The 16,328-nt window shown below is 66.7% G+C and overlaps 2 protein-coding genes across 3 annotated transcripts in view; one reads left to right on the forward strand and one right to left on the reverse strand.

The window, feature by feature from the left end:
• MAD1L1 (mitotic arrest deficient 1 like 1) overlaps positions 1–8,970 on the forward strand; it is a 293,088-nt gene extending 284,118 nt beyond the window's left edge. Inside the window, exon 18 of the mRNA XM_042240604.2 lies at positions 8,534–8,970. Coding sequence (XP_042096538.1) covers positions 8,534–8,680 — 147 coding nt within the window. The 3' untranslated portion in view covers positions 8,681–8,970. The remainder of the gene's footprint in view (positions 1–8,533) is intronic.
• ELFN1 (extracellular leucine rich repeat and fibronectin type III domain containing 1) overlaps positions 1,272–16,328 on the reverse strand; it is a 61,991-nt gene continuing 46,934 nt past the window's right edge. For both annotated transcript variants that reach the window (XM_027961243.3, XM_042240602.2), the window contains exon 2: positions 1,272–5,083. In XM_027961243.3, the coding sequence (XP_027817044.1) occupies positions 2,434–4,860 (2,427 nt within the window). In that variant the 5' untranslated portion in view covers positions 4,861–5,083 and the 3' untranslated portion in view covers positions 1,272–2,433. The remainder of the gene's footprint in view (positions 5,084–16,328) is intronic.

The raw sequence follows: 16,328 nt of genomic DNA on the forward strand, positions 1-16,328 counted from the left end.
GGAACAGCAGGCTGGGAGGCCTAGCCCTGTGTCTGACCAGGACGGGCACCCCTCACTATGTGACCTTGGACAAGGCCCCCCACCCCTGCCCCGGCCACTCTGGGCACAGCCTCGTGGTCTCCAGCCCACCCATGTCTCTGGGTTCCTTGCACTGTCCTCCCGGACCCCATGACACGGCGAGGAGCTGCCCAGAGCCAGGGAGCCTGGGGCCCATCTGGTCAAGCAAGGGGATGGTGTCCTCAGAGGGGGCTCACTCGGAGGGGCTCGTTGAGGGGGCCGTGAGGAGGCCCCACGGGCAGGACCTCATGAGGTCACCTGGGTGCAGAGGCCAGGACGGACAGACCAGCCCTGTCCCAGCGCTGGGCCCTGAGCGAGCCACCGACTGCTGCGGGGTGCCCCAAGGGAGACACACGGAGGAGGGCAGTGGGCGGCCTGTCCCCAGGGGGCGTGCAGCGTGGCCGACCGAGACTGCGCCCGCCCCCCGCTCCTCGCCTGGCATCGCTGAGGCTCCCATCACCTCCATGCTCAGGCGTCTGTGTCAGAAAGAGTGAGTGGGTCCGCCCTGGACGCAGGGGCGGGGCAGGCCCAGGAAGAGGGCCAGGCCGAGACCCCGGCAGGGAAAGGAGGCTGGAAGGCTCGGCGCCCCGAAGGGGGGTCAGCTGTCCCTGAGGGCTCCACCCCCACCGTGGACCGAGGATGGGGGTGGGCGCAGGGCCCCCCACGCGGCCAGCTGTGCACAAGGCTCCCAGACGGCGTCTTGTCCTCCAAGCCTTGCTCTGGCTCCCAGGGGCACCTTGGCAGCAGGCAGCCCTGGTGCCAGCTGGAGGCTGGGGTCCAGGCTTCCGCAGAGACTTTGAAGAGTCTGGTGTTCGTAAACATGCTCACATCTCTCCCGCCAGATTCGGGGCCACAGCTGGGGGACTGAGGCAGGTCCTCAGGGCTGCACGGCCAAGGGGTCAGCTCAGGGGCCCAGGGACCTGCGATATCCGGATCTCCTGGCTCACACCCTGCAGCTGGGTCTCCAGCGGTTGGAGGGGCCCTGGCCTTCCCCAGCTCACCCCACTCCCACGGAACCCTGCCAGCTATATGCAGGGTCAGGCACACACCTACCCACTTGTGCCCAGCTCCATCCACGCCGCCTCTCAAAGCCACTCCCCAGCCCAGGGTTGGCTTCCCCATCTCCCAAGGGCCTCAACCTGCCCCAAACCCAAGGTCACTCACACCACACCCCCTGCCCCAAGTCCCAAAGGAAAAACGACTGCAAACCAGTGTTGGGAATTTTTTCCTTTGCAGAATTATTTTTAAGTAGACATAGTCTTTTTTTTTCCCTTTCTCATTTTACAGCAAACATTGCAAATATAGAAATATTTCTCTATACAAGGGAGGACAGTGCACAATGGGGGCAGGGCTGGAACGCACACTCCCGGCCCCGCCACCCCCGGCCGTCTGCAGGCACAGCCCTCCCCGTCCCCCAGGCCCAGGGGCTCCGGGACCCTCCCAGAGACCACCTGGCCGCCTGCGTTGGCTCTGCCCCTCTCCAGTGGCGGTGACGAAGAGACGGACTAAAGAGAATCCACAGAAAGCCACAGACGGAGGAGTCGTGCGGGGGCCAGGCGGCCACACCCCCCACGTCGAGCGTTTTTTATCTTTTAAAGAGAACTTTTTAAAAAAAAGAAAGAAGGCAGAGAAGAATCAAAAGATAATGAAAAAATCCCCTCCCCCGCCCCCCATCCCTAAGACACAGTTTTCGGAAGTCCTGTGTGTGTGTGCGCTCGCGCGTGTGTGTGTGTGTGTGCGCGCGCGCGCGTATGTGGTCGGGCCCCTCACACCGGTGAGAATGTCTCAGCAGGTGCACGCGCTCAGCCACGCGCCTCTCCCGCTCGGCCTGCCGGCGCCCCCTCCCTACTTTGCCCGCAAAGCCCAGGGCTTCAGCAGTTGCGGTCTCTATGTGTGTGCATGTGCGCGCGCGCGTGTCTGTGTGCGCGCGTGTGTGGACGGGCCCCTCACACCAGTGAGAATGTCTCAGCAGGTGCACGCGCTCAGCCACGCGCCCCTCCCGTCCGGCCTGCCGGCGCCCCCTCCCTACTTTGCCCGCAAAGCCCAGGGCTTCAGCAGTTGCGGTCTCTGTGTATGTGTGTGCATGTGTGCGCGCGCGCGTGTGTGTGTGCGCGCGCGTGTGTGGACGGGCCCCTCACACCAGTGAGAATGTCTCGGCAGGTGCACGCGCTCAGCCACGCGCCCCTCCCGTTCGGCCTGCCGGCGCCCCCTCCCCACTTCGCCTGCCAAGCCCAGGGCTTCAGCAGTTGCGGTGTGTGTTTGTGTGTGTGTGTGTGTGTGTGTGTGTGTGCGTGAGCGCGTGCGCGCGCCGTGAGTCTCTGGGTTACAGACGGTGCAGCGGCCTCATGGCCTCTGGGGCCCCGGGCGCGGCCCGGCTCAGGACTTGTGCTGCGCGGACACGCCCTTCCAGTAGTCCAGAATGTCGTGCAGGTCCTCGTCCTTGGCGAACTGCACCTTCCTGCGCAGCGCGTGCCCGGCCGCCACGCACTCCCCGGCGTCCCGGCGCCGCCGGCGGCTCAGTCTGAAGCGGCCCCAGAGGCTGCGGGAGGCGCGGCAGGCGTACTCGGGGCTGGAGGCGTAGCTCAGGTGGCGGTACTGCGGGGACAGCGGCGCGTAGGCCAGGTCGCGGGGCCGCGGCCGCGTCAGCGGCTCCAGGATGGAGGCCTTGCGGCCGCCCAGGCTCTCGGGCGGCGCGGGCGGCGCGGGGGGCTCGGCGGGGTGGGGCCCGGGGTACGAGTGTCGGTGCTCCGCGTACTGCCGGCCCTTCTCGGGCTCGGCCCGCAGCACGGCAGCCGCCGGCGTCACCGTGAGGATGGCCTCCGCCGCGGGCGACCCCTTCTCGATGTACTTGGCCTCGTGCAGCGCAGGGGGCTCGGCGCGGAAGGGCCGCGGGCTGCGGGCGGAGCCGCTGGACGAGGAGCTGGCCCGCGGAGCGCCAGGGGCGGCCTCCAGGCTGTGGTGCCGCTGCAGACCGCAGGCGTCCTGGTAGGCGGGCGCCAGGAAGCCGCGCTTGCCGGCCGGCGGCTCGCCTGTGGACACAGCCGCCGGCTTGCCGCCCTGGAAGGAGGCGGACTCGGCCTTGAGGGCGCCGATGCAGCTGCTGATGATCTGGTTGACCTTGTCCACCTCCTTGGCGATGGTGGAGATCTCGGCCACCGAGCTCTGGCTGTCCGGGGCCGGCCGGCCCGGCTCCTCGTCCCTGCGCTCTGCCTGCTCTGCCGTGCGCACCTCCATGTAGCTGCCCTTGCTGCCCTTGGGCGTCCCGCTGCCCTCCGCCAGCTGGTACTGCTCCACCTCCCCGGGGGCGGCGGGCAGGTATGGGATGCGGGTCACCGCCTCGGGGCCCAGCAGCGGGCCCTGGGACAGCGGGGCCAGGCCGGGCGCCTCCAGCTCGGGCCCGTACTTGAGCTCGATGATGGTCTTCTTCAGGCTGCCGGCCGCCGCCGCCGCCTGCTTCTGCTTGCCCTCCCGCCGCCGCCGCCGCCGCAGGCAATAGTAGACAGCGCCCAGCACCACCACCATGCCGAAGAGGCAGCCCAGGACGGTCATGATGTGGTGCGTGGCCGCGGAGGGGCTGGGCACGGGGCCTGGCGGGCTGGGTGGCTGCGGCAGGCAGATGGTGAGGCAGGTGTGGTTGTGGTGCAGGCCCGAGCTGCTGGACACCACGCAGTACGTGTAGTTGGTGAGCGCGTACAGGTTGGTCAGGCGGATCTCCTCCTGGGCCCGGGTCAGCCTGGACACGGTGGACGATTTGCTGTTGTTGAAGTGCTCCAGCGTGTACATGCGGGTGAACGGGCTGGGCAGCTGCACTGTGATGGTGGCCGAGTTCTGCGTCAGCTGCTTGACCTTGATGAGCGGGCGGGCCTCGGCCTGCGGGGCCAGCGTGGGCAGGGCCACCAGCGGCGTGGTGCCGTCGCCGGAGAAGCACTCATCGTCGGCACAGGGGGCCTCGCTGGGCTCCGCGGGCAGCGCGGGGGGCGGCGGGGGCGAGCGGCCGGGCGGGGGGCGGCCGGGCACCGGGCGCGTCTCCACCGCGTACGGGCCGTCAGTGCACACGGACTGCAGCTTGCCCAGGATGCTGCGCTGCCCGTGGCGGCCCTGGCCCAGCAGGAAGTAGCCGGAGTAGAGCGGCGGGGACTCGCACTGCACGCGGTCATGGGCCTGCGTGGCGTTGGCGAAGGCCGCCAGCCAGCGCAGGAAGCCCAGCAGCTCGCAGGAGCAGTAGAACGGGTTGCTGTAGAGCTCGCACACCGAGAGCCGCGCCAGGCCCGCGAAGGTGGCGCTGTGCAGCCGCTGGATGCGGTTCATGGACAGGTCCACGTTGACGATGTTGGGGCACTCCCAGAAGGCGCCGGGCGCCACCGCCTCGATGAGGTTGGCCTGCAGGTACAGGTACTCGAGCTTGCCCAGGCCGCGCAGCACGCCCTCCGTCAGGTTGCGCAGCCGGTTGTAGCCGAGCTGCAGCACCTGCAGGTTGAACTGGCCCGAGAAGGCGCCGTCCTCGATGTAGCCGATCTCGTTCTTGGTGAGGTTGAGGTACGTGAGGTTGCCGAAGCGGCTCAGCGCCGCGTACTGCACGCTGCGGATGCGGTTTTCGTTGAGCCGCAGGTCCACGATGGTGCTGTTGATCTGCTGCGGGATGGCCTCGTAGGGCGGCTGGTTCTGGCTGCAGATGGCCAGCCACACGAAGCCCTTGTCGCCCTCGATGAGCCAGCAGTCGCCGCGCACCAGCCCGCCCGCGTGCAGCAGGGCGGCCGCCACGCACACCCACACCCACGGCGCCCCCCGCCCGCACCCAGCCATCAGGACCCGCCCGCGGGGCTGCCCGCTCAGCCTGCCCAGGGTGCGGGGTGGGGGCCTGGGCGGTGGGAGGGGAGGGCGCCTGCCTGCTCAGCGGCGTCCCAGGCGCATGGCCGCACAACCCGCGTGCTGTGAGGGGAGCACCGCCCTCACGGCCGGCCGCCTCGCTCCATCCACCCGTGTCCGGCCGGGGCCTCCGCCTGCTTCCCCATCGGTCCAGCCAGTCCTGCAGGAGACGAAAGGGGAGACGGGTCAGCAGGCCTCCCCGTGAGCTCGGGTCTGGAGCAGGCTTGCACCCAGCCCGTGGGACGTGGAGGCATGTCCGGGGTGTCGGTGACGAGGAAGGGGGTCCAGGGGGCTCAGCAGGCAGTTCTCTGACTGGGGGCAGGCGTCCACCGCAGCCTTGACGCGTGAGAATCCAGCGCCAAGCTGGATAGGTGGGCACACCAGGGTCAAGGCTGCCATCACTCAACCAGGGGTGATGGGGGTGACAGGTGCCCCTCCGTGCACCCTAGGTGGGGCAGCTCTGAGCCCCACCCTGGGTCCTGAGCTGGGGTGGAGGGAAGCCCTCCTGAGCTCTTCTCAACTCCGGGCCTGATTCCTCCAACGAGCTGTGGACCCCGAGGTTGTTAGCACCGAGCGGGGCCCAGCAGTAAGGACTGGGAGGATGATGTCCCCCGGCTCAGCTGCGGACACCGCCTGTGGCCCCGACTCCCCCCCGGCCAACCCCACCCAACCCTGGGTCTTGGCTGTGAACGAGCGCCTTGCTGTCTGCTCCCCCCAAACCCTGAGCTTCTCTAGAGCAGGGACCCCCGATCACACACAGCCCCGCCCCACTGAGCCCGCGAGTGTGCGGAGATGTGGCCAGGTGGCCTCTGGGTTGGTCCTGCTCCCCGGGACCCCACGGCCGTCTGCGGGGCTCTCCCCTCTCCCCCGCATATTTCTCCCGCAGGACGGAAGGATGGGGGTGTGTTGCTTGTTACAGTTTGGATTTACAGCGGCCTTGTAACCGCTCTGTGGCCTGGCAGGCAGCCAGCTGACTGTATTTCACTGATATTGCAACTAGTCTGCACTGAGGCGGTTTAAATTAGGAGAAAAAAATAATGATGTGCAATGGATTTCTCCCCCTTTAGAAACTTCATCAAGAACAGTTCTGACCTCGCTCCTGCGGGAGAGTCTTCCTGATTTAAAGCAAGGGGAAGGGTCAGCAGGTGTGGGGGCAGGAGAAGGTCCTGGCTTGGCCCAGCGCTGCCGTACAACCCCCAAGAAAGCTCGGGGCCTCTCTGGGCCAGACCAGAAGCGGCTCGGAGAGGGGAGACCTGGGGCTTGCTTGGACCCCTCCCCTTGGGGAGCAGCCCCAGGGTCCTCGTGTGGTCGTCTCCTCACGTGAAATCTACACCCCCTGGGGCATCCTGGGGCCATCGCCGCTGCCCAGCACCTGCCCCATCGTCCTTGTGCTGAGACCGGGGTCGCTCTACTGCCCAGAGTGGGCAAGCAGCCAGGCCTGTGCCCAGGGCTGCAAGCCCTCGGGGCAGCAGGTGTAGGCGGGAACACCAGGCGGCCTCCGCCAGGCATGCGTGGAGCCCAGCTAGGAGGTGCAGCCTGATCATAATCACCTTTAATCTCTTGCTCAAAATAACCCAAAGTCAAGTTAAGGAGGATTACAGGCCTAAAGAATCCTTATCTCAGCGGGCGGGGGAGGGGCTTCCCAGCCTCGGCACACCCAGGTGCGCATCTGGCCGTGTGCACGCACACACACGCTGGGACCTGCGTGTGCATGGGCCTGTGTGCCTCGCTCCAGCACCCGAGGGTGTGCCGGCAGCTGGGGTCCAGCTGGGCGGGGCGCACTGCCTCCCGCCCCAGGTGGGGGTCTAGGGCTGTGCTGGTTTGGTGCCTGCTACTGGGGACCAGCCTCGCCCCGCGGGCACCCCTGCCCTGAGGCCTGTGAGACAAGGAGGCGTGGCTGGGTCCTGCCCACCGACTGGCCTGGCCCAACGGGCTCCGCTGGTCTGCCCACCCTCAGCCCCTGAGCTCCCCCGCCCCCAGAGCCTGGGCTGAGCGGGAGCCGGGCTGGGGAGACGGCGCCTGGTGGGAGTGTGGGTGTCAGCGGCCGCCCCCCAGCGGCGCGCCAGAGCTGCCTCGCCCCCGTGGCCACGGCCTCTGAGGGACCCCAGAGGGCTGCACGCCTCACATCGGGGCAGCAGGGCGTGGGGGTGCCAGGGGAGGGGGCCACGGTGAAGGTCGCCCGCGAGGGGCTGGACAGCAGGCGCCTCATCCCCGGGGGGCCCCCCTCGGGCACCGTCTGCAGCATCACCCCAAACCCCAGGCTGCCTGGCGGGACGGGGCCCCATCCCCAAGGACTGGGGACCTCGGGGAACAGCTGGCCGACCACCTAGGAAGGTCCGGAAAGTTCCCCCAAGCTGCCCCGCCCCTCGGGCTCACGGTCCCCTTGTTCATCCACATACCGCCCCCCTGACCCACCCCAAGCCGTCCTCGTGCCTGCTCACCCCCTACCCCAGGCGCTCCACGCTGCCACATGGCGGAGCACGTGCCCAGGCCCAAGGGACCAAGACACCTGCCCCCGCCTGCACCCCTGACTCAGGGCCCAGGTGGAGTGCGGGCCTCACTCTGCTCGGCTGGCCCTCGCCCTTTTGGGGGTCCCTGTGTCCCTGCTCCCCCGCACCTGACGTGGGCCCCCCGCCACCCAGCCTGGCCACCGCAGACCATGCCGGTGTGGACGGGCTACACATGCGCTGCCCGACCAGACGGCTCGGTCTTGGGTGGGGCGGGGCACTGGCACCACAGCTGGGCACGGTTCTAGAACCTTCCTCAGGGAGACAGCAGGCCTGAACAGCCTCAGGCCACACCCCCTCCCCTGCCTTCCTCCCCAGGGCTATCAGCGGTTCCATCCCTCCCTGACTGTTCCAGGCTGCCTGCTGCTCCGAGGGGTGCCTTCCCGTGAGTCCAGGTCTCAGCCCCCGCGGCGGCCCCCCCGCCCCGACCCCTCACCACCCCCGCGGCGGCCCCCCCGCCCTGACCCCTCACCGTCCCTGAGGCTCTCCACGGTCCACGGGCCCCCGTGGTGCTCTTTCCCCCCACAGCAACCACAGTGTTCTCTCCACGTGCCTGACCCGCTGCCGTGGGCCCCAGACTCAGACACAGCTGCTCCCCTTGGAGCTCAGGCTCCCGATGGGGCGCGTCCTGCCCCCAGCGCTCCTCGCGCAGAAACCAAGTTCTGTCCTCAGGTGCCCCCGCGGCTCCCAGCCACAATCCTCGCTCCCCGCCACGCCCGCTGTGCACCGCCCAGGCCCAGCCACCCCCTTCCCTTGCTGGGATGAAGCCCACTGCCCCACCCACGCTCTACCTGCCAACAACCAGGGCACCGGAGAGCCTCAAGGGACCCTGCCATCCACACCCCGAAGAACAACCATCCTTCCCCGAGGGGAGCAAGACCCAGGCCCCCCACACGGACCTGCCAGGGCCTGCCAAGCACCCTCTGCCCTCCAGCTCCCCCCCGCACAGCCACTCCGCCCGAGGAGACTCCTCCTCTCAGGGCAGGGGCATCACAGGCCAGCGGCCCCCGCTCTGAACCAGCTTCTGACTGTCCATCACCCCTTCCCTCTCTGCCCACCACTGTCTCCTGACAGGCTCCTTGTCCTCTTGATTCATTTTCTAGACGAAGGTCCTCTCCATGCTGGGATGTGAACTCCAGAGGGAAGCGTCCAGTCTGCACCATGACGCCCCAGGCCCAGAGCAGTGCCCAGCGCGGGGGAGCCACTGGGCCGGACAGCAGCGGGCACACCTGCTCCTTTTCCTCATCTGAGAGACGGGGAGGAGTGCCCAGCTCACAAGCACCAGCTGCTTTGGTTTCACAGGGCTGGCGGGAGGTGCCCCTACGCCCGAGGGCCACCCTGGCCTGAGTCCCAGCAGGACCAGGAGCACGTGTGTGAGGTGCCCGTCCTGTGCTCAGGGCGACGCAGCCCCCGGGCACGAGTGCTTTCACAGCCATTGGGTCCGCAGGCCTCACCGAGGTCCTGCAAGTGAGGGGACGGCACGGCCACCATGCCCTCCGGGCCCCCAGAGCCCCTCAACGCCAGCCCTGTCCCCAAGGAGGGGCCCAACGGGGACGGCGAGCGTGAGCCTGGCATCACGTTCTCTCCATCATGTCAGCGCCGGCCTGGGTCGCTGCTAATGAAGTGAAGAAACACAGTGGTTCCAGGCTTTTAAACTTCTTATGACTGCATCTGCACGGTCACGGGCGCCACGCGGGCACAGAAGCACCTGTTTATAGGCCACGGGGTGCAGACGAGGCCCGGGCTGGCCAAGGAGCCCGCTGACTGAGCGGGGAGGACTCGGTGCCTCCAGAGGGCCGCGCGGGCTGAGGGCCAGGCGCGGGGAGTCACGTGCCCACTGCCTCCTGCCATGCCAGGGTTCTGCCAACAGATCATGTTAACAGCTAACGTTTGCCGGGCTCTGCAGCCTGGCGCTGCCATAGAGTCTGCGGGTCGTGGGGGACACCTAAGGGCGATGGGGACCACGAGGCAGACGGCGTGACCCGGACCAGCCAGACCAGCCACGCGGCCTGCCTGCAGGAAAGCAGCGCGGAGCCAGCTGGGACAAAGTGACCGGAGGCGTCCCACGTGGGGTGCTCTGTACGCCCTGGTGTCCCTTGCAGCTGCCCGCCTTGCAGACAGGGAGGATCCCTGGGCAGCGCTCCAGAAGGCCGGCCCCCCAGTGTGCCCACGGGGGGCAGTCCCAGCTCAGCACCCACCCAGAGCCTGCCCTCGTCTGCCCCCTGCCTCCCTCCTGCCTCCCTGGGTGCCCACGGAGGCTGCCACGGGCTCCCACAGCAGGCGGCCCAGCGGCGCTGACTCAGCAGGGCTGGAGCCTCAGGGCCTGGCCACGGGGTTGGGGCGGGTGAGCCCCAGACCTCAGCTGGCAGCGGCCTCGTCCTCCGGGAGGTGTGAAGTGGAGGGATCACCCCTGCTTTCCACCCTCAGGGATGGAGCCAGCGAGGGCCAGGCGCAGAGGCGCTGCGTGCCTGACCCGCCCAGCATGCCCTCTTACTTCCTCTAGGGTCCTGCGAGTGTTGAGTGCCTACTGTATACCAGCCCACCTCTCCCATCTCCGGGGAGGCAGGTGTCAGCGTTACATGACTGGATGGAGGGGAAGCGGGCTCAGGGCAGGAAAGGCGTTGGCACGGGGTCAGGCCCTCCCAGAGCGAGGGCGGGTGCGCTGCTCACACCGGCTGATGTTCGAGTCCCCGGGGGGAGGCGCCTGAGCAGCAGGAGGCTGGGGGGCTGGAGTCCTGCCTCCTCCCCCCCCCCCCCCCACTCCAGCCCCCGCCCCAGGCCCCCACCCAGGCTGCTCTGGAGTTAATTAGGGACCCACACATTTCACGGTCTGTTATGCTTCCACTGGGCATCTTTTTAAATTAAAAAACATGATGTACGGCATCGGTGGAGGGAGAAATCACTTTGCAATGGTTTCCTGCTCGGTGCTGGCAGGACGTAGGCGAGGGTAGCTGGCTGGCCTCCGGGGAGGGGGCTGACGAGAGACCCTCTCCAGGAACACAGGTGTGGCCTGTGCTTTGGACACGTGTCCCCGACACCAGGGGAGGGTGGGGGTGTCTGCCGGGCCCTGTTCCCCTCACAGCCCCAAGGGCCCTGGCGCCAGGAAGCTGTCTTCGGTCAGACCCGAATCTCGTTCTGAGGGCTGGTGAGTCTGAGCCTGGACGCGGAGATCGTCTTTTCTGCTCCTGCTGGTGGTGAACCAGGGGCCCTTCTGATGCCGAGCCCAGCCTGGCAGGGGGCAGGGATGGCACTCAGGCTATGGGGAAGGGCCAGGGCCCCCTGTGCTCCCCGTTCATGCAGTCACACCTCTGCACACGCGGGCCCTGCCTCACCTTGCCAGGCTGCGAGCATTCATCAGAGCATACTTGCCGGCCACGGTTAACGGTATTAAAGATTTGGGACACAGTTTTGGAGCAGAGGTTATAAGTGAACGGTTAGCCCTCACATGCTAAATTAGTATGGGGAATAAAGCTCCAGGCAGAGTCGGTCTAAGAAGTCCGTGCAGTGTTCCAGCCTGGGCACGTCTGCAGAGCCCAGTGGCCTCGGGCTGCTCCCAGGGATCAGGCGGCCGGGCATCTGAGGACGCGTGTCCCTGCGCCGGCGACCTGCGCCATCGAGTCCCCAGATGCCGTGTCCTTCCAGCAGGCTCCCCGCCATCAGCTGCCCTGCACATGCCAAGAAACCCCCCAGACGTGTCAGCCCCGCGCTCCGAGGGTCCACCAGCCCCACCAAGTCTGAGCTTAGAAAACAAACCTGGAAGCTGCCTGGTCTCATCACACCCGAGGCTGCCACTTCCAGAGGGGACGCTGCCCACAGCCTGGCCTGGGCCAAGGCGTGTGCTCGTGTGTCACCGCAGACACTCGTGTCCATGTGCGTGCGTCACCAGAGAGAGAGCATGGCTCTCGATTGGGCTGCCCCGCCCGTGGGGACAGCAGACCCTCCTGAGACCGGACGCCTGCCTCTCTGAGCATCCCTGTGTCTGCATCCGTCCATGCAACTTGCCTCCAGCAGGAACAGACTCCTCGGGCTGTTCAGAGAAGGGTCAGACCTCACGCACCCCACCCCACGGCAGGCACAGTGGGGTCGTCAGGACTCTGCCCCCAGCCCGGGGGGCCACTCAAGCCTGGCTCCCTCCCCCCACCCCACAGCCGACCAGGCCCCGCCCTGCCCTCCACACCTTTCCTCTGATCTACAAGGCAGTGGCCAGCTTGCATTTCTCACACTTTCTCTAAGATGCTGTTTCCTCTGCCTGGAACACCTCTCCCCCCACCCCAACCCGCCCCGGCCAAGTGTCCTCCGTTCAGACGCCAGGCTGGGGCCGGGGCCTCCCCTGGGTAATCCCCAAAGCTGCCGAGGCTTCTCCACCGGGACCCCACCCGTCAGATTCCAGGCAAAAAGCCCGTGGCCGGCAGGGCTGGGTCCCTCTGCCCAGCGCAGAGCGGGACATGCCCTGAGCCCGTGGCAGCCCCCGTCGCCAGAGTACACGGTGCTCGGCCCCCCTGGGACGCCCCCCACTCGCCTCTCTCCCGGAGGAATCCTCGTGGGGCCCTTTTTGGGAAGTGAGCTGTCCCGGGCTCACCCTCTGCAGTGGCCTCTGGGGACTCTTCTGTTCCCGATCACACCGCCCCTCCAGGTTTAAATCAGTTTCTCCACTGGTCAGAACGGCCATCCTCAAACTCCACGAACAAGAAGCGTGGGGGGAAGGGGCCCGCGTCCGCGGTGGGTGAGAATGCAGAGGGGGAGCAGTCGCCGTGGAGAGTCTGGAGGCTCTTCAAGAGACTAAAGCCGGAACCGCCCGGCAGCCCCGCTCCCGGGCGCGCACGCGGACACACGGACTCAGGCCTGCCCCGCGGCTCCCCGCAGCGCCGTTCCGGACAGGCGAGCCGGGGAGACAGCGGGACGGCCGTCGAAGAGGCGCGACAGGGATGGGGCGCACGGCCACGACGGGAAGGAGACGACGGCCTCCGCAGCAGCACGGACGGGCCTAGAGGCCGCCCTTGCGGAAGGACAGACGCCGCGCGACCGCCCTCGCCCGTGGACTCGAGACACGACCCAGCGAGCACACAAGCAGGCGCACGGCGCACACGCCGACCGGCGGCTGCCGAGGTGGGGAGGCACCGGAGCCCGGGGAGCGGCTGCGACCCACACCCAGGGCGCCGCCGCCCCGCCTTGGCGGCACAGCGACCGGTTTCACGGGGGACAGCTTTCCACGGACAGGGCGGGCGCGGTGGTGGCTCCGGCGGCAGCGCCAGCAGCGGCTGGAGCTTCACGGCTCGTGTGCTCAGCCCCTGCTGTGTGGCCTGTTCCGAGCGGGCAGCCCCAGGCCGGGGACCCGATACGCAGGGCGGACAAACGCAGGGCCCTCCTGTGCGGCACAGGGGCGAGTCCACAGCCCGCGACAGACGCGACGGAGGGGGAGACGCGCGCACGTGGAGGCGGAGCCCTGCTGCACAGCGGAGACCGCGCAGCGCGGCCGCGCCGCCCAGGCTGCGGCGGAAGCTGAGCTACCGTCGGGAGCTTCCTCACGCAGGGCAGGAGTCCTGGGCACGTCCTTCGCGGGAGACCTGAACACGCCGCCGAGGTGCGGGCGGGGCTGCGCGGAGCCCGTGAATCAACCGGCAGAGCCTCCAGGTCAGCGGTGCTCCTGCGTGGCCCACGTCGCTACTGCTGTTTCCCCCGGCATCTCAGGAAGACTGCACAGTTCTTCATAATAAGCCCACTTTCTTCTTGTAAATGAGTTCCTAGGAACTGGTGGAGGCTTTCTTTGCTGCCACTGTGACTAGGGACTGTTTACTCCATTATGTTATCCAACCAGTGGCTGCTGGTACGGAAGAAAATTATTGATCCGTGTGCACCCACGTCCTGCTCAGCCCAGCACCTCCACCGAGTTCTCATATTATTTTTTCACTCGGTTCTCTTGGGTTTCTAAGCTCTCAAATCACATTGTCTGCAAATAATTTCAATTCTTTCTCGTATCCCATTTAATTCTGTTTCGTGTCTTATTGCTACGTCCAGAATATCTGGACAGTGATAAAGGGCACACTGCTGGGTATTTTTTAATAAAAGCTTTTGAGTTGGAATCAAGAATCTCAATCACCTAGAACAACACTAGCTGTTGAGCTGAGACACGGAGCTTCAGTGTGATGAGAGTCTCTCTGGCTCTACTTTTAGCAATTACTGTAAAACACTGGCGCTGGGTTTCATCACAGGCCTTTCGCCGTCTATTGCCGTGGCATGACTCACCTGCTAGCACCAGGTATCCCATTAACAGCCCTCTCACTATTGGGCCATCTTTGAATTCTTCCGATACATCCTACATAATCATGGCAGAGTCTCTGCCTGATACTCTGGAACTGAATTTGCCTGTGACTTACCGAGGATTACTAATCTACTATTTGTGGGCGAGATCCCTGAGGGGCTTCTTTGCTGGGCTGTCTTCACAGTTTGCAGTCTGGGTGGGGCCCTTCTCGCTCCCGGCCTCCTGGTTCTGTGAGCTCGCATCCGCCCTGGAGAGCCATGAGGAAGCCCCACAGGCCGGTCTGCAGGATGTACACCCGGCTCGTCATGGAGAGCACCACCCCTACCTGTCTTCTGTGCATTCCGGGTTTACAGGAGTCGGGTCCGCTCAGGGCAGGTGAGCAGCAGGGAGACCTCGGCTGGGAAAGCTCAGGACCGGCGCCTCGCTGGGGGAGTCCTGCCCGGCCTCCAGGGGCCCAGGGCGGAGCGCGGAGGGCTGCCCAGGGGCCGGGGAGGGAGACCCAGCCCCTCGGTGAGGTCGGGGTCACACCCTAGCGGGCCTCTGCATCATCCGTGCGGACGGACGGATGTCACATGACCCCAGAGACACCAGCAGGCGGTCGGCAGAAGCCCTCTCAGCCCGTCCGGTGACTGCGGGGAAATCGCGCTTCGCAGGGGAGGCGAGGCCGCGGCCGTCCCAGCAGACGGTGTTCCCAGACCTCCCCTGCGCTGGGAGCTGACCGCCCCCGGCCCCAGAGGGTCTCTCTCTCTGCACCGCTTGAAGCAGGGGGCCCGACTCTGCTCTGGTGACAGCACCGGTGGAAGGAAGCCGCGTCCGTCCTGGGCACGGCCGTCAGCCAGCCCGGCAGGGACGCGTCCGGTCTGGGGAAGAGCCGTCAGCCAACCACAGCGGCTCCCGGCACCACGTGCGGAGAAGCTCGGGATCGAGGCGGCTGGCGTCTGGTGCGAAGGTTCGCGGCAGACAGAGCTGCCCCTCCGCCCTGGGCCAGCTCTGTCAGCCCCCTGACACAGCAAGCATCCCTGCAGCCGAAGGCCAAGATGGGACTGGACTGGGAGACGCTGCTGGTCCCTGAGATGCTCGGGCAGACGCAGGGGTCTCCCACTGCCACCCGCGCTTGGCCCCGAGGTGACCCTGTCCCCCCGGCGTGTGGCTGGGGTTGCAGACGACGGAGGCCAGGGCGCCTGGCACGTGGGTCTGGCCCCGCCCCTCCAGCTCACGGTCCAGAGAAGGACCGGGCAGACGGGTGCTGCTTTCTGCCCACGGCCAAGTGTGGGGAGGACCGTGCACAGACCCCCCCACGGACAGGGTGCAGCGAGGTCCACCCACGGCCGTCTCAAGTCAGGGGGCTGAGAGTCAGGACGCGCACGCTGACTTGGCCGGAGCCTCCAGCCAGGAGCCAGGCAGGGGGCTGGGGTCAGCAAGCTCAGCGAGCAGGTGAACGGAAACCCCGTCGGGCTGTGGAGCCTGGACAGCCCACGGCTGCCCCGAGAGGCCTTTGGTCACTGCTGGAAGGTCCCAAGGAGCCACAGGGAAGACAGTCCAGTTACCTGGCCCTGAGCCTAAGGAGATCCCCTCACCAGAATAAAAGGCCTTGTCCCCAGCATCTCCACTGCTGCAGGGAGGGAGACCAAGGCTGCACGCCTTGGCCACTGAGGCGGAGACGACACCCTGGCGGGCAGCCCTGGAGACTCCCCGCTCCGTGGCGGGGACGGACCTCTTCCATAGTTGCTCGCTCGCTCACTCAGCACCTCACAGGCGCAGGACCCGGCTGCGGTCTTCGGGTCAGAGTCTGTGAACAACCCAGGCAACAGGGTCGCACAGCCCTAAACTGACCTCGGACCCCCATTCTATCCCTCGGTGCTGTGTGAGCCCACGCCGAGCCGCACACACGCAGGACGCCGCTCACACAGGCCCCAGAGGTGGGGGCAGCCGCCACCATGGGGGACGCAGACTCGAGGCTCCAAAACCCACCAAACAGTGTGTCACGAGGGGCTCATCCAGAGCGCAAGCAAAGGCCCGCAGGAGGGCCGTCAGCACAGGGCGTGGAGGACTTGGCTTCAGGCGGAGGCGGGCGGGATGGGTCCTGGGGGGGACGGCGCGCAGCATGCACACGCTCAGGGCCCCTGACCTGCACACTGAGGCGGCGACGTCACGTTCTGCGTATTCTACACCACTAGAGCCTCCGGAAGGAAGACGGACGGGGGCAGGGTCCAGGAGGCCTGCACGGGGGCTGTGGCCCCGCGGGTGGCGGCGGCGGCGGGGCACCGGGACGCCCTCTGCCCCCTCCACGGCGCCCCGGACGCGGGAGGGGACTGGGTTACTTTCACGCTGGAGAGGAGCCCTTTCAGGTACTCACGCTATCATTCTTCATACCTCGGGCAGCGTTAAATATTTCATAATTGGTGAAATATTTATTAGAGATTTCTTAAATATTTGAGACAGCTTAAATATTTTACAACAGATTTTAAAGTGTTTTGAAAAGGAATGGACCGCTGCGCGAGACGGAGCCCCCCATCACCCGAGGAGTGCAGGCCCGGCGGGGGTCAGCGCGGGCACTCAGGCCGGAGGCGGGTGCTGGAGCAGCGGCCCCCAGACCGGGAAACCCAGCGGAGCCGCTCGTGAGCTTCAAGCACGCAGAC

This window comes from Ovis aries, chromosome 24 (genome assembly GCF_016772045.2).
Source record: "Ovis aries strain OAR_USU_Benz2616 breed Rambouillet chromosome 24, ARS-UI_Ramb_v3.0, whole genome shotgun sequence".
Lineage (NCBI taxonomy): Eukaryota > Metazoa > Chordata > Mammalia > Artiodactyla > Bovidae > Ovis > Ovis aries.